This window comes from Delphinapterus leucas, chromosome 8, assembly GCF_059928025.1.
Source record: "Delphinapterus leucas isolate spDelLeu-1000000601 "Yukka" chromosome 8, BTC_Dleu_Yukka2, whole genome shotgun sequence".
NCBI lineage: Eukaryota > Metazoa > Chordata > Mammalia > Artiodactyla > Monodontidae > Delphinapterus > Delphinapterus leucas.
Genome location: NC_143136.1, coordinates 66,079,878 through 66,106,425, shown reverse-complemented (window position 1 = coordinate 66,106,425; position 26,548 = coordinate 66,079,878). Strand labels below are relative to the sequence as shown.

The following is a 26,548-nucleotide window of genomic DNA, read 5'->3' as shown; positions in this document are numbered from 1 at the left end:
TGTTGTCTTGCTAATACTTTGTGTTTTCACTTATCTAAAGTTTATTCCTATGTAAATAATGTAACTTAAAAGTAATTCCATCATGAAACTTACTCAAAATTTTTATACTAATCTAGAGCTTCTGCCATGGACTTGGCCCAAAATCGCCAGTCAATAAATGTTTACCAAATAAAGAAATAAATAAACTAACTTCATCTGCATGAAATATGCAACTAAAACTAAGAAATAAAAATTTTAGATGTGTAATTCTCTAAATAAAGACCAAAACTCTGTATCCAGAGTTAGAATTTCTTTGGTTTGAGAATAGCTGGTATTGGATAGTTCCAAATACACTGGATACTATTTTTGCAAAATTTTCTATGTTTAAGTGTATTAAGTTGGCTTATGTTTAATATGCTTTTTAGTTTACTTGAGATGTGCTATAATTCCTTTTGTCTTTTTTTAGAGTGTTATGCTGATCCTTATGAAGTAATTAAAATAGAACCGTGAAAAATAAAAGTATGATTATTGCAAAACTATAAAATTCCCTTCAGAATTATTTTCCTAAAATATTTCGGAAATGGCTATTAAAAAACCAACTCGTAATAATAAATAAAATCATCATTCTTCCACTAAAAAATTCAGACATGGAATAAGCATAAAAGAGAAAAGCAAAGCTCAGGAATTTTCAAAAGGATTAAATTATATTTAGATTTAAAGCCTAGTGTGAAAAATTATGAGCAGTTGAAATATGATATAACTTCTAATGCTTGAAATCTCAAATATTAGAAACTTTCTCTTTGTGACATGCTGAAGCAATTATTCTTTTGAGGTTTCTTTCTTTTTTCTATTGAGGTATATTTGATTTACAGTATTATATTAGTTTTAGCTGTACAACATAGTAGTTCAAAATTTTTATAGATTATACTCCATTTAAAGTTATTATAAATATTGGCTATATTCCCTGTGCTGTATAATACATCCCTGTAGCTTATTTATTTCATACATAGTCGTTTGTACCTTTTAATCCCCTATCCCTATTGTGCCCCTCCCCCATTCCCTCTCCCCACTGATAACCACTAGTTTGTTCTCTATATCTGTGAGTCTGTTTCTGTTTTGTTATATTGACTAGTTTGCTTTACTCTTAGATTCCACGTATAAGTGATAACATACAGTATTTGTCTTTTCCTGTCTGATTTATTTCAGGTCCATCTGTGTTGTTGCATATGGGAAAATTTCTTTTCTATGGCTGAGTAGTATTCTATTGTGTATATATATATATATATATATATATATATATATATACACATATCTATCATATCTTCTTTACCCATTCATCTGTTGTTTTGTTTTTTTTTTACAGAAGCTGTTGTGGGTAGGAGTTTATTAATTAATTAATTTTTTTTGCTGTGTTGCGTCTTCGTTTCTGTGCGAGGGCTTTCTCTAGTTGTGGCAAGTGGGGTCCACTCTTCATCGCGGTGCGCAGGCCTCTCACTATCTCGGCCTCTCTTGTTGCGGAGCACAACCTCCAGATGCGCAGGCTCAGTATTTGTGGCTCACCGGCCTAGTTGCTCTGCGGCATGTGGGATCCTCCCAGACCAGGGCTCGAACCCGTGTCCCCTGCATTAGCAGGCAGATTCTCAACCACTGTGCCACCAGGGAAGCCCCTATTCATCTGTTGATGGACACTTAGGTTGCTTCCATATCTTTATATTATTATAAATAATACTGCTGTGAACATTGGGGTGCATGTACCTTTTCAAGTTAGTGTTTTCATTTTCTCCGGATATATACCCAGGAGTGGAATTTCTGGATCATATGATAATTCTATTTTTAGCTGTTTTAGAAACCTCCATACTGTTTTTCATAGTGGCTGTACCAATTTATATTCCCACCAACAGTGTACAAGGGTTCCCTTTTCTCTACATCCTCGCCAACATTTGTTATTTGTGGTCTTTTTGAAGATAGTCATTCTGAAGGGTGTGAGGTGATACCTCATTGTGGTTTTGATTTGCATTTCCCTGATGATTAGCAATGTTGAGCATATTTTCATGTGCCTATTGGCCATCTGCATTTTCTCCTTGGAACAATTTCTATTCAGTTCTGCCCATTTTTAATTTAGCTGCTTGTTTGGTTTGATGCTGAGTTGTATGAGCTGTTTGTATATGTTGGATGTGAACCCCTTATCACTCTTTTGAGGCTTTTTTCAATTCACTCGTTTCATAGTAACACTGTTAAGCTTTTCAAATAGCTCTGGGTTTGCCTTTTTTCAGAATTAAAGAGATATGATGTATATGCATGACCCTTAGTTCTAGAAATACTTTCCATAAGAAATCTGCATAGTTCTGCTGGATTATCATCTTTGGGTAATAAAACTGTTGCCTATGAAGTTTGTAATATTTCGAACACACTTTTCTAAAACTGAAATTATGCCAAACTTAAAACATATAACATGATGTTTACCTTTAACAAATCTCAAAGGCAGCCACTTGTTTTGGGTAGAAATATTAATCATTAGGTTTACAAACTCTGTGAAGAGCTGTTGGTACATTATGGGCTTGCTGCAAATCTACAGTTACACTGGGGAAACTCCCCATCACAGAATGAAGTAGAGTTTTTCACTACACCCCGTACATCTTACTTCCTATAATGGAGTTATAATCTATATAATCTACTCTTTAAACATATCCTTTAAAAACTTTGAGAAGATGAAAAAGAATTTTTAAAAATTGACATTCGCTTCCACCATCATCACTGTTTATTGAATGTCTTTAACTCTGTATGTACTAATATCATCATTTTACAGAGTCAAAAGCCAAGTAAGTTACTCAGTGGCACACAACCAGTCAGTGGTGGGGCTGGGATTCAAGCTTGATTCTGTCTGATTCACAACGTAAGTAATTTAAACAACATACCCTATTTCACCACTCTCCCTACAAAGTTCTGATACGTTTTTCCCCAGCTTTTTATTCTAGATAACCACCACAAATCCCATCCCCCCATGCTAAATCAGTATTAAATTAGCTTATTTCTTACAAAAACTACACTATTATTCAGTGAATTAGTTTAGTGTCTACTAAGTAGCATATCCTGTCAGCATAACAGAGTGATCAAAGATTCACTATTTTAGAATTAGTTTATAGATAAAACAAATTACCTTGAATGGAAGATAAAGATAGGAGGATACTTACATCAACAATTAAGAAGTCTAGCCAACACCAGGCATTGGTGAAATATGTCTGATAGCCATATGCCACCCATTTTAGAAGCATTTCCAGAATGAAAATGTAAGTGAAAACCTTATCAGCATATTCCAACATTGTCTTGATCGTCTTTCGCTGATCAATATATATATCCTCAAATGCCTATAAAGAAAAGTTATTCATTTTAGCTTTCTGAAACTATTATACTATTACAACTATTATGAGCTATTTTTTCTGACCACATATAAATATCTTTTCCTGATTTTATATATATGACACTTCATTGGAATAGGAGGGTAGAGGAAGAGTAGCTATCACTGTCTTTTCTTTATCTCAAAGATCTTTTAATGAATCAGGAGAAAAGTTATGCTCTCTATTGATATAACTGGAAGGAAGAAGTAAAAGCATAACTCTAATGAATTAGTTTGACTTGTTCAGGAAATAATTCTTGATGTCACATCTTGATGCTGCTACCCTAACTTGAAGTTATTTATTCCTTTTGTTTCATATCTTTTGCTTCCTCCTGTTGGCTTTTTTAATTTTTATTTTTTGCCATAGAAAGGAGGTTGAAGAAATAAAAAGTGAAGGCTTATATTTTTCATAAAGCAGAAATTGTAATTGATCATCACATTGCCTAATTTTACTATACAGTTGAGTTCATTTGTTCCCTTTGTCCCCTTCATTTTGTTGATAGTTTATATTTCTCAGCAAAGATATGGTGTGACAAGGATGGTAAGATGAATTTACTTCTCATTTAGACTCTAATATGTATTCTTCTTCTAATATGAACCTCACTTGATATTTTATATCTAAGTATATATTCATTTAAATGGTGAAAAACTATTTCTTGTCTAAAGTGCCATGTAGATAAAATTTATTTCATCAGAGAGATATGCAGAAAAATATAGGCCTGTGTTAGAATTATACACTTTTAAGTTAAAGAAACCTAAGTAATTGCATTTCAATCAGGCAAGTTCTATCATCTTTCCATCCTTTATCTATCTATCTATCTATCTATCTACATCTATCTTATGGCTTAAGTAGTCTATTTGTGTCAGCATTTTCCTAAAATGCTATCTATATGCTATACTTTATATTTTTGTAAATGATTTTCATATAAATAGAAACTGATTCTGATGAACACTTTTATATAGAGAGAAACCAGTCCTTAAATAATCCCTTAGGCACACTGCCCAATATTTATTTTTACTAATATCCATTGTTCTCTGAGTAGTATAAGAACAGTGGACCCAATTCAAAACAGACAGAGAAGTGGTTCCTAAGGACTTTTTGACTGTCCATAAAGAGATAATAATAATATCATTCATAAACACAATTCATCAGAACTTAGAAGTTATATATACCCAATCACAGGACTTTACTGTGGTTGCCATGCTTACTTTCTTGTTAAAATATGAGTAATTAAATACTCATGTTCTTTGGTTATAATGAATAAACTAGAGGGACAAATTTGGGGGGTTACTTAATAATAAGCAAAAATTAATAAATAGCTTGTTAGAAGTATATGTATACATAATAAAAGTAAATCCAGAACTGCATAGTTATACATTGTATATAGTCTGTAAGAATGAAGTGGGGTAATTAAAGATGCACTGGAGATGGGTAGAAGGGTGGGTGGGTGGGTATATGGGTGGATGGGTGTATGTATGGATGGATATAGCGATGGACATATGTTTAAGGAAGAAGTCATAAATGGAGATAACAGTTTGGGGGCTATCAAACAGAGGTGATGGCTGATTCCACAGAAATGGATGTAGAATGAGGGTTCAGGAAAAATAATGCATTGGATAATAAAACAATGCTACTGAAAGGATTAATAAGTCATTAGTATTAGGTGATTCTAAGACTTGGCATTATAGCACGTTTGCTTAACATTCACTCACCAGAGCACCACTACTAAGGAGAATCATGAAAACAATGAAGGTCTCAAACCAGTTATGTTCAACTATTCGGAAACACGTTCTTCTCAGGTTCCACCATTGTTTTCCTCTCCCTTCCTCCACGCTAATTTGACAACATTTGAATCTTTGTACACAGCCTGCAAGTATAATGTTCAAACAGGAGTAGGTAAATAACTTCTGCTGCTTCAATGATACCCTTTGGCGTGTCCTGGATTCATCTTCTCATTGCTACTGCCATCTCTATCTTGCTAGGATAACTCTCTAAGCCTGGAGTAGTAAGAGCACATCTATTAGCAGAGTGAAGTTGTGAAAATTATTCAGCCTCTTTAAACGGTTCCCTGGATAATACCTGTTTTTTCTGACCCAACTGCTATTGTCCAAGAAAGAACGTTGTAAAGTACAAGTACATGTTAAGTAGCTTTGCCTTGTACTATATCATGCTATTGCACTTTGTTGAAGTCACTCTAGGAAAGGACTTCAAAGTGAAATTAATAATAAGCAGAAAACGTCCCTTTTAAAGAGGATGCAGAGTAATAATATAGTTCTTACCCAACAATGCTGTTTATTACTGTTTAGGTTCTCTTGTGGTGCTCCTAGAAGAGCTTATAAAATTTTCAAGATTAATTTAGTCCACTAAAATGTGATTTGCCTAGTCCTGCTTTGATTTGGTGTTGCCTTCCCTATCCTGCTTTCACTCACTCTAACAAGAATTAAATCAACAGGAACCATAAAGGAAAAGAATATAAAAAAGAATGTATACATATAAAGCTGAATCACTTTGTTGTACAGCAGAAATTAACACAATATTGTAAATCAACTATACTCCAATAAAAAAATAAAATTAAAAAAATAATTAAATCAAGAGAAATTTGTGAGCACCTTTGTAATCACCATAGAGGATATTAAAAAAAAAGAAAAAGAAAAAGAGAAAAAATGTAAAAAGGTACAGAATGTGGACTTGCCCCCAGGAAACCTACAATCTGGTTTTTAAGAACAGATATAAACAAAAGAACCCTGCCTCAAGTCAAAAAAAAATCAGGTATGCTTGAAGAAAAGGGAGAAAGGAGGGGAAGGGAAAGAAGGGAAGGAAGGAAGAAAGCCAGTAAAGATATATATAACAGTTCAAATGAGAAAGAGAAGAACCCTCATAAGATAATACATGATTAGTTATCAGGTGAATTAAAGAATATCTTTATTTATAGCTGTTCAGAGGAATAAGAAGTTTTTTCCACCATGGTCGGATGAAGGTAGTTCTGAGGACTTTGAGTGATGTGTATAATTTATACAGGAAAAGAGGGAGAAAATATATATCAGGCCTATGAGGAAAAAAATCACAAAATAGAGAATATGCAAATATATTCATACTTTCAAAACTCAAATTCCCAAGAAACTCAGACCATGGGAAATACTAATCATGGAGAAAACAAAGCTCTTAGACTTATTGTCCATATTGTGCCAGGCTAAACTAGATACTGTGCAGGGATCAGGTATTGGGCAGTGCTTATTTCCTGTTTCACCCAGCAAGCATTGGAAAATAATGATTTTGTTAAAAAAATACATTTGAGCATTTGCAACTCATTTGACTTTAATAGCTAAAAATTTACTTCTAAAGTAACTTTTGTGTATGAGAATTTTGACTAGTGTTTAAGATGCCAACTTATTGGGAAATCACCATTTTATTTGAAATATTATAAATTAGTCATTAGTTTTGATTACATTAAAATGTCTTTTCTCCATGTTCATGGTCCCTTACACATAATGGGCAGATATAACCAAAACATAACATGAGATTTTAAATCTGTTGGCATATAAGAGGTAATTGAACTAGATTGACTACAAAGTTCTATTCTGAGTGGTCCATTTTGGGTGATCAACAGCTAAAAAAAACTGCACTCTATAAAGGGAAGATTAACATGAAGATCATGTTCTTTACCTTCAGTGAAACAGGCTTCAGGTTCAAGGGTTTCCTCAGGTTCCACTACAGGCTGTTCCTCGGCAGGTGCTCCAATGTCTACAGTGCTGCCTTCGGATGAGCTACTGCTTTCATTAAGTTTCTGAGCATGAGATGGACATAAAAAGTAAATCACTTTTATTTTGGTACCTAAGAAATAGCCTAGCAAGAAAGGATTAGTACAATGAACTGATTCTGGATTCTCCTTGAAATGAAGAGATTTTAAGATTAAAAAGAATGAATGAATAAGAAGGGGAAATAAGGAAATCATCTATGGTAACTCCTTTACCATAATTTGCAGTGTATGAAGTCAGACTGCTATGTTATGAAGTTACAAACGGCCATCAAAAACATGTACTAAGCAAACCACTGTCCTATGAATTAGAGAAGCCCCAGAGGGAGGGGTGGGGGAGGGGAAGTTAGTGATAATCATTATCACTTTACAAATGATAAAATTAAGGTTTAGACAGGTTAAGTAACTTGTCTAATGTCATATAACCAACAAGTGAGAAAGCCAAGATTTGAGAGAATTATTGCTGGGCCCAAAGCCCATGCTCTGACTTCTGTGCAACCACCCTGTTTCTGAAATAAAAGAAACAGTGTATTCACATGCTTATAATTCTTCCATCAATTTAAAAGTGGAAATAATCCATAGAAAAACTATCAAGATGAGTCTAACAGATGAAGAGAATCTACCATTCAATCTTGAAGTGAAACACAAAAACAAAGGCACCTTGTTTATAACATAAACCAATAATGGAATTTTACATAATACATATATTCAGTGTCTTCATGAAAATTAATTCATCAGATGCAAAAAACTAACTTTTGGATATGTGTAGACATGAGTTCTATTTAATCTTTGTTTACAGTAATTATGCCAAACGAATTATATACTTGTTATAAAGCAAATGTCATAATAGTAACTTAAGCACAAGCAATAATAAAACATTTTGGTATAATATTACTTTAACTCACAGAGAAATTTTTTTTAAAATACTGTTTGAAAAGTCTTTAAATTTCTGAACAAATCCAGCTTTTGCTTATCACAGTTCTTCACACATAGTGCTAAATATCAGGCTCCATATCAAACTTTGTATCCATTACTAAATATTATTGATAACCCAGATGTCAGTTTTCAATTAGCAACTGTGAGTACTGATGTGAACCTAAAATAATATAAAATTAATTTATGTCTACTTATTGCCTCCCTAAATATCCTCCCCTGATGTGGCTTGCCTAGATGATGATAAAATAAATTGATACCTTTTTTTATGTATAGTTACTCCAGGTCTTACTGGGTCAGACTTTCTCCAGATGAGAGCTGTCGCCAATATATCCAACTTTATTCTTAAGAATATTCTTTAAAATTATCTATTCTTGTCTTATAACCCAACTTTGTAATATGTTACCAGTTACTCTACTTCTAAGCATATTTTCCCTTTAATGCATACAGTTGGGAATCAAACTACATTTTAGAAATTTTAAAAGGATATAAAAGATAATTAAATGCCCATTATTAGTACTCAGTTGGAAGATGTGCTCCTGGCAAGTTCCCAGGTATAGACAAGTGATCCTCTAGATGTTTACAAATTAATTTCCAAGCACATCTTAAGCAATGTAATTATATTCCATGATCTGCCTGGACTATGGCAGGAAAGTAGAAGTGTGCCTAGTGTCACTTAAATTCAGCATGCTCTTAATTAAAGATGTGTTTTTTTTCCTTTTTTTCTATCCTAAACCTACTTTTTAAACCAAGTTCCTGATTCCAATTCTTTGCGATATCATTCTTTCAGCACCTAGACTCAAACCTCCTTGTCTTATTCATTTCAAATATTGACAGTAAAGTCATTTAATTCTACCTTTGAAATAACTCTTCTCTCAGTTTCATCTTCCAAATTCTTATGAACTCTCTATTGACTACTGTCACTTTTTCTTTGGACAGCTATAAATAAGTTCATCCTTATTCTCGCCTCACCTAATTCTAGACCTTTGTGGAACACAAAGCCTGAATTATGCTACGTGCCCAATAAATATTTGGTGACTGAATGAATACCTCTGTTTCAGATATTACTACCAAATGAAATTTCTGTCTCCAAATTAGCTTTCTAACCAAATTTCCCAAAGCTATCTTTCACAGAAGCTGTCCTTTAGTCAAGGTGAACTTCTTAATGTTCTCTGGCTTTTGCTTATAGTGGCTTTTGCCCATCATTGTGGAAGAAGAATAATTACGCTCTCATCTTCAACACTTTATCGGCACAATTCTTTCGGCACGTACTTCTTTTTATTTAGCCCACCTCCATACTAACTGACTTACCAAGCTAACGATGCTTGGCATTTTCTCTGTAGAACACAATGACTGATGCCGGTGGTGTGCTGATATTTTCTCAGGAGGTGGGCTACACTCTAGTACACCTATGCATCTCTTCTTCCACCTGGTGAGTTGTGTACTTATCAAAAATAAGTTATGTTTGTGTTCAAATCAACCTGTACTATTGTAAATTAATGTAATTACAGAATTTACTCTTGCATAATTTGATAAAATGAGTTTGAAAACAAAGTTAGTTATTGTATTCATAAAAACTAAGTTGAAATCATTGCATAAACTTAATAAAGACAAATCTCTCATACATAAACAAACACATAAAAAAACTTATTGTAAAATTAGGCGTGAATAATTATTTTTAAAAAGGGGTATCTAGGGACTTCCCTGGTGGTCTAGTGGGGGGCACAGGTTCAATCCTTGATTGGGGAGCTAAGATCCCGCATGCCATGGGCGTGGCCAAAAAATGGGGGGGGTATCTGGGATATAAATTTCTGGAAGGATGCTAAATTCAGGTTGCCTTATAAGGTTCTTTAAAATCTTTGTCCTCTTTGAAAAACCTAAACTGGACTCATAGATGATGAATTACAGGTGTGGCTCATGCTAAAGTGATGATGCAGAACCGCAAACAATGAACCCAGACTGGAACAAGAGGCCCAAAGGCACATTTTAATGTAAGTATGTAACAATTTTCAAAATGAAGCAGTTTAATGTTTGGGATTGGAAGGAGTTTGTATACATTTCAGGAATGGGACATGATTACAGGTTCGAGTTTTAAAGTTAGTATTCATATCTGGTTTAAATAACTCCCTAAAGCAACATTTTGCAAAAGAAGCCTGGTAAACCACATCCTCGTTGACCCCCTTGATAGACCCTGATTCTCACACTAGCGAGGGAAACTTGCCCCACCTTTGTCATACTGACATCAGATAAAATGACAAGTGACTGTTAGAAAGACGAAACCACAGGCAAGTAGGCTCAGGCCAGTTAATATACTCTAGATAAATTATGCTAACCAGAGAAAAAAGTTAGTGTTTTTTCTATAAGTCCATACATAATGTAAATAAATAGCATTAGTATGAAAAAGAAAAGAAAAACACACAAAATGAAACAGATACAGAAGTGACTGAACTGAAGTGTGCCTAGGCAATGCACGGGAGGCAACAAGGGTTTTGACTGATGAGCTAAATAAAGAACATTAATAAGTAAAATTAAATAATAAATGTATTAAACAAATAGATTAAAATACATAAAAAATTAACAAACTGAACTCTAGCTTATTGAGTCATTGGCATCATCTTAGGATTCTGCTGACAACACTAAAGTTTGTGTGTTTTATTGATTTTTTTTCCCTAAGAACCATGTGCTATACTAATATCATCTGCTACATTGATAATTCATTAATTTCTCTTTATTTATGTTCCCTTTGTTTTGTTGTTCCTTTTCTAATTTCTCAAACTAAGTTCTTTGTCATGTTCTTTCATCCTTTCTTGATCATCCTTGTTAGTAGTAAGACATTCAGTGACTGCTTGGTCCAATTTCATAGATTTTGGAAGAAAAAGTTCTTACTGTTTGGGAGGACATTTTAAATTTTTCAAGTGGTTATATTGTTCCTATCATTTTATTATTAATTTCTCATTTAACTACATTGTGATTAGCTAATAACCCTATATGATATCTTCTATCTTGAATTTATTGGTATAATAGCCCTACAATGTCTGCTTGTTTGAATTTATTGAGACTTACTTTGAAATTTGTATAAATATATCAATACCATGGGCCACTGAAAATAAGAATTCTCGTACATATAATTTTTGAGATAACATACATTTATAACATTTTTGCTATTTATATTATTCAAATTATCAATGTCCTTATTTAATTTTTCTTTGATTCATCACAGACTAAAAGAATGGTATTAAAACTCTCACAACCAATATACTTTTATCAATATATTCTTATATTTCTCATTGTTGAAATCAAAGATGATGCGGTTCTGAGTTCTTTATTTGGTTGGAGTAATAACACTATTACTCAAAAAGGGAAGAATTTTTAGATGTATGGAAAGAGTCCATCTCTATATTAGCACATGAGATAAGAATTCAGATAAAATACTAAATAAATTGGATAACAGCAAAACTAAAACATTCTCAAAAAAGTACTTGTATTGATGTAAAAACCAGTAAGGACAATTAATTTTTCCTTTTTTGGTTCTTACATTGAAATTTAATTTTATTTTGAAATTCACCATTCACATAATAAAGCAATTGGTTCTCATGGTCTTTGAGATTAACAGACTATTTAAATATCCATTTTAATGTTTATTAAGCCATTAATCAACCTTTAATTTACTAATTTCCAAATGAGCTAGTTCATTTAAAAATATGTATATTTTCACATGTAACTCTCAATAGCCCAATTTCTGTAAGGACTTATATTGTCCATGTATTTTTGGCAGGCTGACAATAAGTGAGCAGAGAGAATGCGGGAACCACAGCGTATCTGAAGCATCCACTTTGCCTTGTACATCAGGGCATTCAATAACCACTTAATAACTACAACCCTGATGGGAAGAGCATTTTTCCTCCTCAATGGATTTATGCAACATTTCATGCTTTTTAAAAATGTTCTGTACTATAGTAAATGATTTTGACCTTGAGGGTGAAGCAAAACAAAGGAAAGCAAATAGTACACTCCACAATATTTCTTTGAGTAAGTGATTAAATGGGTTTTGTTGTTGTTGTTCTCTGACTTGATCGTAGGATGTTTATGCTTTTATTTTAGACTTGGTTTGTTACAATGAGCTTATTTATAGGGTTTACTAGAAGTTCAATTTATAATGTGATAAAAATATGTTAAAAATAAATCTGGGGCTTCCCTGGTGGCGCAGTGGTTGAGAGTCCGCCTGCCGATGCAGGGGACACGGGTTCGTGCCCCGGTCCCAGAAGATCCCACATGCCGCGGAGTGGCTAGGCCCGTGAGCCATGGCCACTGAGCCTGCGCATCCGGAGCCTGTGCTCCGCAACGGGAGAGGCCACAGTAGAGAGAGGCCCGTGTACAGCTAAAAAAAAAAAAAAAAAAAAAGTCTGGAATTTAAGGGTCAAAAGGATACAGAATATGTGTGTATATATATATGTATACACATATGTATTTTTTATTTCTGAAAAAATACCTATTTTAAAAGCTAGGCATATACTATATTAAAGGTGGAAATTTTACTGTTATATATATATATTAACATATATATTTAAGATATATATCTTAAATCATACATAGTTGAGATGCCAACAACCTTAAAAATATTAGTATTAATATTTCATTGTATACACTGTGCATTAGTAAATATTTCTAGTGTACACTAAGCATATTAAAAATTAAAATGACTTCTATTAAAAACTCTCAGCAAGGCAACAATACAATATCAAAGGAACAGACTCTATACTGAGATTTAGCATTTCCACAGAGCAGTTAGAAAAGTCAAATATTAACTCATTAATTCCCATATCATCCCTACAACTCAGATGATTTCTTCATCGAGCTTTACATTGGAACGACAATCTTTGGTGGATTATTCATATTTAATAAATATAAAATTTTCTTATTGTGAAATCTACTGTTATTCAAACACTTGCCTAAGGTAGGGGTAAAGGTGAAGAAATACAGCTCTGATATACTCTGAATTCTGCTTTAAAGTATGTCAAAAGTGAATTTTTATATAGATGATTAGCTATAAAGGAACAAAGGAGGTATTATAACCTCTCATCACATAATGGACCAAGAGAAAATTATTGTGATTGCAAATGAATTAGAAGCAAAAAATTGCAAAATGGCATTTATAATTCCCAAGCTAGAAAGCAAAATTGTAAACCAAATAATTTCCATTGTTAAATTTATTTTGCTGAATGAGTGCAGAATCTCTAATATTCTTTTGACATTAATTTTTAATGTTAAATGATAACATATTTAACAAATATTTTTAAAGTGTCTACTGGATAGGGGAACTGTATAACTACAGTGAAAGGGTGAAGAGTTCTCTTTTGAGTCAGACAAGCTTGGGTTTGAATCACAAAGACTGGTTTTATGGACTTTAGGCAGTTATCTTGACCTCCATAAGCTGAAGTTTCTAATTTGTAGAATGATCCCTACTTTACATGGTTGTCATAAGGATTGAACAAGATAACACGTGGAATATGTCATTTGCTTACTGGATACATGGCAACAATTTCCGTAACAGTTATAATTTGTAATATGTGTAATTGCTGATATTTGATCTTTTCAGCTAAAAAATATTAGTATATGCTAAACATCAAAATTAGGAACTGAAAAAATAAAATAGTGAATATAATAGGCCCAGTACCTAATGGGCTCAAAATAAGACAAGACAAGCAACAATTGCTACACACTATGATAAGGTAAGTATAGGGTATTTTGAGAGCACCACCTAACTCAGTCTAAGAAGAACAGGGTAGAAAAAAGTGACATTTGGGGCCAGAAGGATGAGTTGGGGTGGGAGAGAGTCAGGTGAAGAAATATGGGGTAAGAGAATATCCCAGATAGAGGGAACAGGAATGAAGATCAGAACCTGATAAAGCATGAGGAGTTTTAGGAAACGAAAGATCAGTGTAGTTGGCTGGGGAGGGGTGGGAAGTACTATTACATGCGGCTGGAAAGGTCAGTAATGGTCACTTTTGCAGGGACTTGTAGGCCATGTTAAGAAGTATAGACTGGGAGCAATGGGAAGCTCCTGAAAGGTTAGAAAGCTGAGAGAGCTATGGCCAGATTTACCTTTTAGAAAGACCACTTATCGTTATGTGGGAACTGGACTAGTGAGGAGAATATGAATATGGGAGCCCTTTTTGGAGGCTGTAGCAGTAAAACTGAGAGATGATGGAGGTCTGACATTGGGTGGAGGTGGTGGGGATGCAGAGTAGACAAAGACAAGGTAGCACTGGTTGTATATGGTGATCAATTAGGTGTAATAAGGGAGAGGGAGTTTGGGTATCCGTTGGCTAGATGGTAGTACTCTTCATGGAGAGTAGTTGCCATCTCACAGGAATCATGGTCCTGAGGAACTATATAGCTCAAGACAAGGAAATAGGCAAGGGCTGAAAGGACACCCCCAGTCAATACCCGGATGGGACTCTACAAAGTGTTCCCTGAGCATCTGTCAGGCAATGATACAAAAATTCTGACTGTTTTCTTTTCTCCTCCATCTTCCTTCCTCCCTGCCCTCTCCCCAGGGAGGAGAAGCTTCATTAAAGATTAAGCTGCTAACTTAATTTGACTTAGGAATAGGCTTGCTTAGTTTATTCTATCTGTACACTTTCAAAAAATATAACTGATAAAAATGTATTCAGGAAAAGTGAGATTAACTTACATGATGCCAATTAACATTGATCAAGCACCTCATTTGTGCCAGGTACAGTGCTAGTTACTAGAAGTACAAAGGTGTATATGACCACAGTTCTTGTTCTCAAGTTGCTCACAAGATTAGTAAGTAGGATAGACAGATACACAACAGAGAAATAGAGTGCAATATAGACATTTCATGTTATGCAGGTAGTAATTCTACTTAGGGGAGTCTCAGAGCCTTGCCCAGAATAAGAATTGCTAGGTATCATGAGCAACAAACAACAATATGTTTGAGTGAATAAACTGACAGTGTCTTGACAGACAACTCAAAGTTCCTTTTTTTGTTTTGCTAGATTTTGCAGAGAATGACAGGGATAAGAAGAGAATTTCTAATAAGAAATTATGGAGTCAAAAGGTATAAACTTCATGGAACTATGTGATTAGAACTGAAATAAGCCATGAGATATTAGACTGGTGAAATATATCTTCTCAAGACCATCAAGTTGCTCATGATAAAGACTGCCCTTCTCCCCCCCCATGGAAATGTGTTTCAGATGGTAATTCTATTGATGCTGGTGAAATAATAGGATGAGGAGTCGGGGGATGGTCAAGATTGGAGACAGATTTAGGAGATAAAATCTACAGGATTTGGCAGTAAATTTGATGAGGGGCTTCCAATTAGAGAAGTTGAGAAGGACTTCAGGCTTCTTGTAAGCTATTTGAGAAGGAGATCATATGGTTGGGAGGAAAGTAGCTTGGACTTTTGTAAGCCAGGGAATGACGACTCATAAAGAATTAGGAAATGATGCAGATATCAAGTAAAATAGGGCCACTGAACTTGGCAATTAAGAGAACACTGGTGATTTTTGAGAGAGAAAAGTAAAGGTGGAAACCAGAGATGATGCTTTAAGATGACTGAGCAGTGGAAATGGGAGACAGTGAGCACGTTATCTTTTAAAGAAGATCAGCAATGAATTCAAGGAAGAAATTACAAAAGAAACTGAAGAAAAGGATAAAATCAAAGGAATAACTTTTAAAATTTACATGATTTTATTTTATTTTAGAATGAGAGAGTCTTGACCATTTAAACAAGCTTGTGGTAAGGGCTTATTGAGAAGAAGAAACTGTAATACAAGATGGAGGCAAAACCTGCTGTATCAGAGACCATGAGGTAAAGAGGCAGTATAGATAAAAAAGTGTGGAGGCATATATACCTATCTCCCAGTAGATTCTTAATAACCCCAGATATGTTGTCTGACATTTTTCTACAGGGAAAATTGTTATCATGATGTTCGTAAACTTGGATATTTGTAAAAGTCTTGGTATATATCCATTTGATTCAAGATTAATCAAAGACTTCCTATTCTTATTTCTTTATTTAACACACATTTACTTACTATATGCTAGGCACTGTGATGAATGTGGGCCATACTGTGTGATATGAAATAAGCTTAATTCCTGTTCTTATGCACATTTTAAAACTATTATTCACATAAGGCATTCACTGTAGACCTTTATGTGGTAGCACAAATTTAATTTGCTGATATTCAGCAATGTACAACAGGTTGAAAATTATCATGTGTTCTTCAATCTATACCATGTACAGTAAAGATAAAAGTATTAAATAAGAAAATATCGGCAAAGCAGTAAGTAAATATTATTTTAACACAGGTAATATCATTGGGACGACAAATGGGATCTAGAATTAACGTTCATTATGCATTTATTCATTCATTTAATAAACATTTTTTATGTGTTGCGGACTTAAGGTGAGTAAGACATGGTTGGTGTTTTCCCTGTTCTCAAAGGCTTCATAAGCTAATGATGTAACCATAGAAGTGTTTCCTAATTATTTGGAAGATTCTTATAGGTAGAATTAAACTCAGAAGGGTATCTTCCTAAAGCACAACTTTGAGTAACCATAGTTTCTAAGAATAAGCGCTCTGTAATTAGGAGAACTCCACAGGTCAGAAGCAGATCGGTGTAAATTACAGGCCAGCAGAGGAGGGAAAGGTCCCTCCAGGACTGAGGGAGACTGAGATTCTCCTGGCTATACCATTAACCTGTGCCCAGTGATGAGGGCTTGGTAGTCAACACCAACTCTACAGTGGACACCTATTCTTAGGTCTTCAATAAAGTGTCATTCATTTCAAATAGAGGTCAGAGATAGTACCTTTTTAGACATTGTTAAGGAAATTTAATGTAATGGTTCAGAACATAGACTGTAACTGACAGCCTGGATTCTAGGTCAGGATCAATCCTTACTATTTGTGTGATTTTGGCAAGCTACTTAAACTCTTTGAGTTCAATTTCCTTATCTGTAAGTTTGGAATAATAGTATCTGTCTCATGGTGTGAAGACTGAATGACATAACACTACATGTAAAGCCCTATAAACAGTGCTTTGTCCATGGTGAGCATCCAACAAATGATACCTGTTACTAACATGAACTGTATACAAAGACTCGAATGACATTTTTACTCACTCTGGAGTTCACTCATTGCAAAAACAAGTGTACTTTTTCCTAACTACTTTAATAATATGATATTTTTATTCCAAAGAGCCCTAAGTTTAATAATTCATTTTAAAAGTATTTATTTAAACAGATTAGAGTAGTAATTTCGCTATCAGTAGCTATCACTACCTTATGTTTTTTGAGTCCTTTTAACTTCTAAACAGCTTTTAGATCCTCACAACATTCTTATAAGCACCACAGAACAGATGTATTCCTATTATAAATTAGGAAACTGGATAATATAGAGTTAGTGATTGCCCATAATAGAGTTAAGACCACCAGACTCTTAGTCTAGTATTCATAAAAATCAGCCCAAACGCAAAAAGATATTGAGTCCTTATTATGCACCCAACATTACAGTAGGTGCTTCAGAGGATTAAAATTATATAAAACACAATTCATTGCCAAAACAACTTACTTTCTAATTGGGGAGATATGACTTTATTTGTCTTTTGCATAGTCTCAGCGATTTTGCCCAGCTTTCAAAACTCCTCAAAATCTGTCCAAGCCTCCATTCTTTACTATTATTTTTCAGTAGAAACCCATATTTCTAGCTATTTATTTCCATGAGTCAAGAAACTTTCTGAGGTTTTAAGAACAATACTTTAGGGCTGCCCTGGTGGCGCAGTGGTTGAGAGTCCGCCTGCTGATGCAGGGGACACTGGTTCGTGCCCCGGTCCGGGAAGAACCCACATGCCGCGGAGCGGCTGGTCCCGTGAGCCATGGCCGCTGAGCCTGTGCGTCTGGAGGCTGTGCGTCTGGAGCCTGTGCTCTGCAACGCGAGAGGCCACAACAGTGAGAGGCCCGCGTAACGCAAAAAATAAAAAATAAAAACAATACTTTAGATTATCTGAATGTTCTTTGAAGGTTGAGGTCCATTGTGAGTTAAAAAGGTGAGGAAATGTGACCCATGCTATGCCTTTTCTGCTTTGGGGGACCAAAAGGGGGAAAGTATAGAAAACATAGCTCTCAAGTTTGTCCTGGAATGGGGGACAGTGATGCATGAGTATGTACCTTATGGAGGAAGTACCGGCCTCCATTTTACAGTGTTTCTTCGTATCAGTCTATTCCTGGTTTCCTGGAAACAGACTATCCGCTCCTTGCTTATGCCTCTACTTTCATCTAGATTTTATGTCCCAGCAACAGCAAACTGCTAATTATTTCTAAACACACTCTATGCTTCATAGCTCTAGGTTTTTGTTCATTTATTCCCTCTTACTGGAATGCCCTTCAGAAAAATAGTTTTTTAAAATATTTTAAATGTTAACCATTATCAAGAATTTAATGAAAACAGTTTAAAAATTAGACAGAAAATACAAAATTTATCACTCTCTCCAGATAAACGTAAAACAGTTTATGACAGAGGGCAAAAAGCAAACAGCATAAAAGGACAAATAGTAGAATATGTTACTAGTAGTTCTTAAGAGAAAACTTACCAGGAACAGAGTGTTGGGAATGCTACTAGAAATAATAATAATAACAATTTATTGAATACTTACAATTTGCTAGACACTTTGCTAAGTCCTTTACATTTACTATTTCATTTAATAATATTCCCCCAAAAGTAGGTGATTTTATCCCCATTTTTGAGATGAGGAAATTGAGGATTAGATAGTCAAGTAAGGTCACAGTATGTGGCTAAAATAGAATTATATAACCCAGTATTTGACTTTGGAGAATACTCCATTACCAACAACTTTATAATTATAGCCTCACATGTCTGAAAACAAATGCTTCAAAAATGGATAATAAACTATGAGCACTGGTAATTTTAACCCAAGGCACTAATATAATTTCAATAATGCCCATTGTAGATAAGACTAATTATTGAAATTCAGGAATGGAAACATTAATATATTAAAATGGAATAGGTCAAACAGAGGTCATGACAGGTAATATTTTTAGTCAATAAGGTATGTTCCAGTATGGAAATGCATATTTAAAGGTTGAAAGTTATCTTTCTAAAATGCAAATGTATGTATGTGTGTGGATACATGTATATGTGTATTTGTATACATATATAATTATGAAGAGAGTCATCTTTCTAAATGCATATATGTATATATATAAGCAGAATCATGGCTCATTTGTATCCTTCATTATCTAATACATTTCTTAGCACATGGTAACTGTTGAATAAATTAAGGTAGGCAAAAGAGTAAACGCCAAAACCGAAAAATCAAAATGGCAAAGCTACTTTAACGTATTATAGGCTGCATTCCTAATGTAGAATAAAGAATCTTCATCTTCTGGGGTATCTATTTTCAGTTTAATTCCACTAAAAGCAGAGCATCTTATGATTTGTGCCTTGCTTTGATGAAGCGAGTACTATATAAGACTAGGGGAGCAATGAAGAGAAACAATTTTGTATGGGTTTATTTCTAACCAAAAAGGAAGACATGGTAAAGAAAAGTGCATGGTAAAAGAAAACTGGGACAATAATCTATAAAAGAATATTTATAGAAAGCCAGATTCAAAAATGAATGAAAGAAATTGAAATGTAATGGGGATGAATAGAAGTTTCAGTATTTAATATAAAAATACCAACTGGATGAGAAACAACTGTATTTCAACAGCAATTCATGGGAAAAAGATAAGGGATTATTACTTTCCTTGAAGCCCAATATAAATTGACAAGGTGAAATGTTTAACAAAGATAAAAACAACAAAGTTCAATATTGGATTGAATCAAGAGAAAAATGGAGTCTGGATGATGGGAAATAAAACTTTATTTTCAAGAATGCTCTCATCAGAGTAACTGTGATGAATACCTTCAAACTGCTTCTATTAAAAAGAGTTAAGTGAGCTGGAAAAGTTTGATTTGAGTGCCTACTTTTTACCAAGAATGCACACGTATATACGTTGCAACATAAAAGGAGAGACATACATGCATATCAGTGGTTATAATAATATGATAACTTTGTAAGATGCATAGCCTAGAGCATGAGTTGCTTATTACCCACACTTTGTGCCTTATATCTCTGAGAACCAAAAAAGAAGCCACACATTCTGCCTAGGTCAGGAAGACTCCATGATCACTACCTTTAAAGAGCTGAAACAGCATTTCTTACACTTAAGAACTCCTGAACTTCAGGCCCTACACCCATGGACCTAGTGGTTGTACTCTATTAGAAAAGCAGTGCATTATAGTTCAGCACAGGCAACAAGAGCGTCACTCACTAGTTCTTCCTAAATGTGCAATGTGCTCTGATATCATTATTTTATTAAATTAAAAAAATTTTTAAATTAGTGGTACAATAAATTGGTTTATCAACTCTTACTGGGTTATGACTCATAATTTGAGAAATAGTGCATTAAATTATCTCTAAAGTTTCTACTAAACATTTAAATTTTCAATTAATGCAGTGTTTGAAGATATAAAATGACAGAGTATGAAGAAATAGAACTTTCTCCAGTGGTTCAGTGGATGATCACTGCTTAATAAAGAAATCAGTGTTCCTGTTAGCCCTGCTCAAGACAAATGAAAATGTATGAGTGTAAATTATGTCAAATTTTTGCAGAAAAGTATTCATTATGGATGGTTTTTGTAATAAAATAGTTTTAAGTAATGAAAATCTCGCAACGAACAAAAGTCCAGGACCAGATAACTTCATAGGTGAATTCTATCAAACATTTAGAGGATAGTTTACATGTATCCTTCTCAAGCTATTCCAAAATATTGCAGAAGAAGGAACACTTCCAAACTCGTTCTATGAGGACAGCATCACCCTGCTACCAAAACCAGACAAAGATATCACTGATGAACATAGATATAAAAATCCTCAGCAAAATACTAGCAAACCAAATCTAACAATACATTAAAAGGATCACACACCATGATCAAGTGGGATTTATCCCAGGGTTGCAAGGATTTTTCAATATCTGCAAATCAATCAATGTGATAAACTAGGTTAACAAATTGAAGAGTAAAAACAATATTACCAACTCAGTAGATGCAGAAAAAGCTTTTGATAAAATTCAACATCTATTTATGAAAAACCCAATTTGTAGAGAGTTAACACATCTCAACATAATAAAGGCCATATATGACAAACCCACTGCTAACATCATACTTAATGGTGAAAAGCTGAAAGCATTTCTTTTAAGATCAGGAACAAGACAACAATGTCCACTCTTGCCACTTTTATTTAACACAGTTTTGGAAGTCCTAACCATGGCAATCAAAGAAGAAAAAGAAATAAAAAGAATACAAATTGGAAAGAAGTGAAACTGTCATTGTTTGCAGATGACATGATACAATACATAGAAAATCCTAAAGACACCACCAGAAAACTACTAGAGCTCATCAATGAATTTGGTACAGTTGCAGGATACAAAATTAATATACAGAAATATGTTGCACTCCTATACACTAACAACAAACTATCAGGAAGAGAAATTAAGAAAACAATCCCATTTACCATTGCACCAAAAAGTATAAAATACTTAGGAATAAATCTACCTAAGGAGGCAAAAGAACTGTACTTGGAAAAAGAAATTGAAGATAACACAAACAAATGGAAATATATACCATGTTCTTGGACTGGAAGAATCGATATTATTAAAATGATCATCTTACACAAGGCAACCTACAGATTCAGTGCAATCCCTATCAAAATACCAATGGCATTTTTCACAGAACTAGAACAAATAATTTTAAAATTTGTATGGAAACCCAAAAGATCCCAAATAGACAAAACAATCTTGAGAAAGAAAAATGGAGCTGGAGGAATCATGCTCCCTGACTTCAGATTATACTACAAAGCTACAGTAATCAAAAAGTATGGTACTGGCACAAAAACAGACACATAGATCAATGGATAGGGAGCCCAGATATAAACCCACACACTTATGGTCAATTAATCTATGACAAAGGAGGCAAGAATATACAATGGGGAAAAGACGGTCTCTTCAATAAATGATGCTGTGAAAACTGGACAGCTACATGTAAAGAATGAAATTAGAAGATTCTCTAACACCATATACAAAAACAAACTCAAAATGGATTGAAGAGCTGAATGTAAGACCGGATACTATAAAACTCCTAGAGGAAAGCATAGGCAGAACACTCTTTGACATAAATTATAGCAATATTTTTTTGGATCTGTCTCCTAAAGCAAAGGAAATAAAAGCAAAAGTGAACAAATGGGACCTAATTAAACTTAAAAGCCTTTGCACAGCAAAGGAGACCATCAACAAAATAAAAAGACAACCTACTGAATGGGAGAAAATATTTGCAAATGATATGACCAATAAGGGGTTACTATCTAACATATATAAACAGGTCATGTAACTCAACATCAAAAAATACAAAAACAAAAAACCAACCAGATTAAAAAATGGGCAAAAGAGCTGAATAGACATTTTTCCAAAGAGGAGATGCACATGGCCAATAGGAACATGAAAAGATGCTCAACATCACTAAATCATCAGCGAAATGCAAATCAAAACCACAATGAGATATTACCTCACATCTGTCAGAATGGCTATCATCAAAAAGAATACACATAACAAATTGTTGGTGAGGATGTGGAGAAAAGGGAACCCTTGTACACTGTTGGTGGGTATATAAATTGGTGCAGCCATGTGGTATGGAGGTACGGAGGTTCCTCAAAAAACTAACATTAGAACTACCATATGACCCAGCAATTCCATTCCCAGGAATATATCTGAAAACAACAACAACAACAAAAACTAATTTGAAAAGATACATGCACCCCAATGTTCATAGCAGCATTATTTACAATTGCCAAGATATGGAAGCAACCTAAGTGTTTGTCAACAGATGAATGGATAAAGAAGATATGGCATATACATACAATGGAGTACAACTCAGTCATAAAAAAGAATGAAATTTTGCCATTTGCAGCAACATGGATGGACTTGGAGGGCATTATGCTAAGTGAAATAAGTCAGACAGAGAAAGACAAATACTGTGTTATATCACTTATATGTGGTATCTAAAAAATGCAAAAAAACTAGTGAATAAATGAAAAAGAAGCAGACTCACAGATATAAAGAACAAACTAGTGGTTACCAGCGAGGAGAGGGAAGAGGGGAGGGGCAATATAGGGGTAAGGGAGTAAGAAGTACAAACTATTAGTCAGAAAATAAGCTATAAGGAAATATTGGACAACACAGGAAATACAGCCAATATTTTATAATAACTATAAATGTAGTATAACCGTTAACAATTGTGAATCACTATTATATTGTACACCTGTAACATATAATATTGTCCATCAACTATACTTCAGTAGAAAAAGAAAAACATGTTTTAATGCAACAGATAGCATGGAGTAGTTATTAGTCTTCATCAAATATTAAATAAAGGTATTAAGATTCAAGACAAAGAAAATCAGACTAGGAAGAATACTGCCAAGTTTAACAGAACTTCAGAACCAATTTTTAAAATATAAAGATAACAACTAAAACAATCAGCCTCCATCAGATTCTTTAGCAAAACTCAAGTTTTTAATGAACAAAGTTTGAACTGAAATAATATTCAAATTAAAAATCCTGAAAAAATTTTACAATGCTTTGCAAAAATGATGTGTAATTTTTATCTCCCAAATCCATTTTCATAGACATGTGAAATGTAATGAGGATCTACCCACAATTACATCTCTACATGCTTTCTCTCCCCCTATCATTACACAAATCTGATCTACCTAAGGAAGCCCACAGGCTGGGGTCAAGGCGGCAGCTTCCAGCTCTGATATTAGCTCCACTCTGAAGAGTAGTGGATGACTTAGCCTATTCAGAGACTTATAAAAGCTCGAAACATCTTTAAAGGGACATAAGCAATAATTTACATGCTTATGATATCTTACTTGATCAACTGTCAAAATGCATTACCTTGGACATGGTAATATTCTAGTAGAACTTTATCCCTAATAAAATATTGTTGATAGTATTTGATCCTCTGAATATTTTAAATATTTAGTATTTAAAGTATTTTAAAATATTTAGACTATATGAATTAATGTAATCCATCACATCAATAATCTAAAGAAGAAACATCACACGATGATATCAGTGGATGCAGAGGAAACATTTGACAACAAATAGCACCCATTCATGATAAAAATCTCTCAGTAAACTAGGAATAGAGAGAAACTTTCTTAACTTGATAAAGACCATCTACAAAAAACCTATAGCTAACATTGTACTTAATTATGAGAAACTAAAAGCTTTCCTACTAAGATCAGGAACAAGACAAGTATATCCCTTCTCACCACTCCTTTTCAACACTGTACTGGAAGTCATAACTAATGCAATTAGACAAGAAAAGAAAACAAAACGTAACTGATTAGGAAGCAAGAAGTAAAACTGTCTTTGTTGGCAGATGACATTATTGTTTATGTAGAAAATCCGAAGAATCTACAAAACATAAAAAAACAAAAACAAAAACAAAAACCTCCTGGAACTAATAAGTGATTATAACAAAGTTGCAGGTTACAAAGTTAATACACAAAAGTTCATCACTTTCCTATGGACTAACATTTAACAAGTGGGGTTTGAAATTTAAAAATGCCATTATGTTAGCACTGCATAAATAAAACACTTAGGTATAAATCTAATGTGTATAAGGTCTATATGAGGAAAACTATAAAATTCTAATGAAAGAAACAAAGAACTAAATAAAGTGGGAGATATTCTATGTTCATGAATAGGAAGACTCAATATTGTCAAGATGTCAGTTTTTCCCAACTTGATCTATATTGATCTATTGATCAATGCAATCTCAATCAAACTCCCAACAAGTTATTTTGTCAATATCTACAAACTGATTCTAAAGTGTATATGAAGAGGCAAAAGACCTAGAATAGCTAACACAATACCAAAGGAAAAGGAAAAAGTCAGGATTGCCACTACCTGACTTAAAGACATGCTATAAAGCTATAGTAATCAAGACAGTGTGGTATGGATGAAAGAATAGACAAACAGATAAACAGAATAGAATAGAAACCCCAGAAATATACCCACATGAATCTAGTCAACAGATCTTTGGTAAAGGAGCAAAGGCAATATTATGGAGCAAAGATAGTCTTTTCCAACAAATGGTACTGGAACTACTGGACATCTACAGGCAAAAAATGAATCTAGACACAGACCTTATACCCTTCACAGACATTAACTCAAAATGGATCACAGACCTAAATGTAAACATGCAAAGCTATAAATCTCCTAGAAGATAACAGGAGAAAATATAATGATCTTGGACAAGGTGATGACTTTTTAGATACGATACCAAAAGCACAATACATGACAGAGAGAGTTAATAAACTGGATTTAATTAAAATTAAAAATATCTGCTCTGTGAAAGACACTGTCAAGAGAGTAAGAAGACAAGCCACATTAGGAGAAAATATTTGCAAAAACAAAGCTGATAAAGGACTGTTATTCAAAATGTACAAAGAATTCTCAAAACTTAACAATAAGGAAACAAACAACTTGATCAGAAAACAGGTCAAAGCTCTTAAAAGATACCTCATCAAAGAAGACATACAGATGACAAAGAAGCATATAAAAAGATGCTCCACATCATATGTCATCATAAAATGTAAATTAAAAAACAATGGGGTACCACTACACATCTATTAGAATGGCCAAAATCCAGAACACTGACAACACCAAATGCTGTGGGGCAACAGGAGCTCTCATTCATTGCTAGTGGCTGTGCAAAACTATACAGCCACTTTGGAACACAGTTTGGCAATTTCTTACAAAACAAAACACTTAGCATACCATCCAGAAATTGCCATCCCTGGTATTTAACCAAATGAGCTGAAAACTTACATCCACACAGAAACCTGCACATGGATGTTTATAGCAGCTTTATTCACATTTGCCAAAACTTGGAAGCAACCAAGATGTCCTTCAGTGGGTGAATGGACAACTAAACATCCAGACTACAAAATATTACTTAGCACTGAAAGAAATGAACTATCAAGCCATAAAAAGACACAGAAGAAACTTAAATGTGTATTACTAAATAAAGGAAGCCAGTGTGGAAAATCTACATATTATATGACTCCAACTATATAACACTCTGGAAAAGGCAAAAACAGTTACAGATCAGTGACTGCCAGGGGTTAGCGTAGAGGGAAGGATGAATAGGCATAGCACAGAGTATTTTTAGATCCATGAAACTGCTCTGTGTGATACTATAAGGGTGGATAAATGTCTTTATACGTTTGTACAAACTCATAAAATGGACAATACCAAGAGTGAACCCAAATGTAAACTATGGACTTCAGGTGATAATGACACATCAATGTAGATTCCGCAATTGTAACA

The 26,548-nt window shown here is 34.0% G+C and overlaps 1 protein-coding gene across 1 annotated transcript in view; it reads right to left on the bottom strand.

Moving 5' to 3' along the window:
* The window catches only part of SCN1A (sodium voltage-gated channel alpha subunit 1), a 96,224-nt gene that overhangs the window by 22,957 nt on the left and 46,719 nt on the right, over positions 1-26,548 (bottom strand). The window contains exons 17-19 of the mRNA XM_022569939.3: positions 7,038-7,158; positions 5,087-5,241; positions 3,171-3,344 (exon numbers count right to left, since the gene is read on the bottom strand). Of these exons, the coding sequence (XP_022425647.1) occupies positions 3,171-3,344; positions 5,087-5,241; positions 7,038-7,158 (450 nt within the window). The remainder of the gene's footprint in view (positions 1-3,170; positions 3,345-5,086; positions 5,242-7,037; positions 7,159-26,548) is intronic.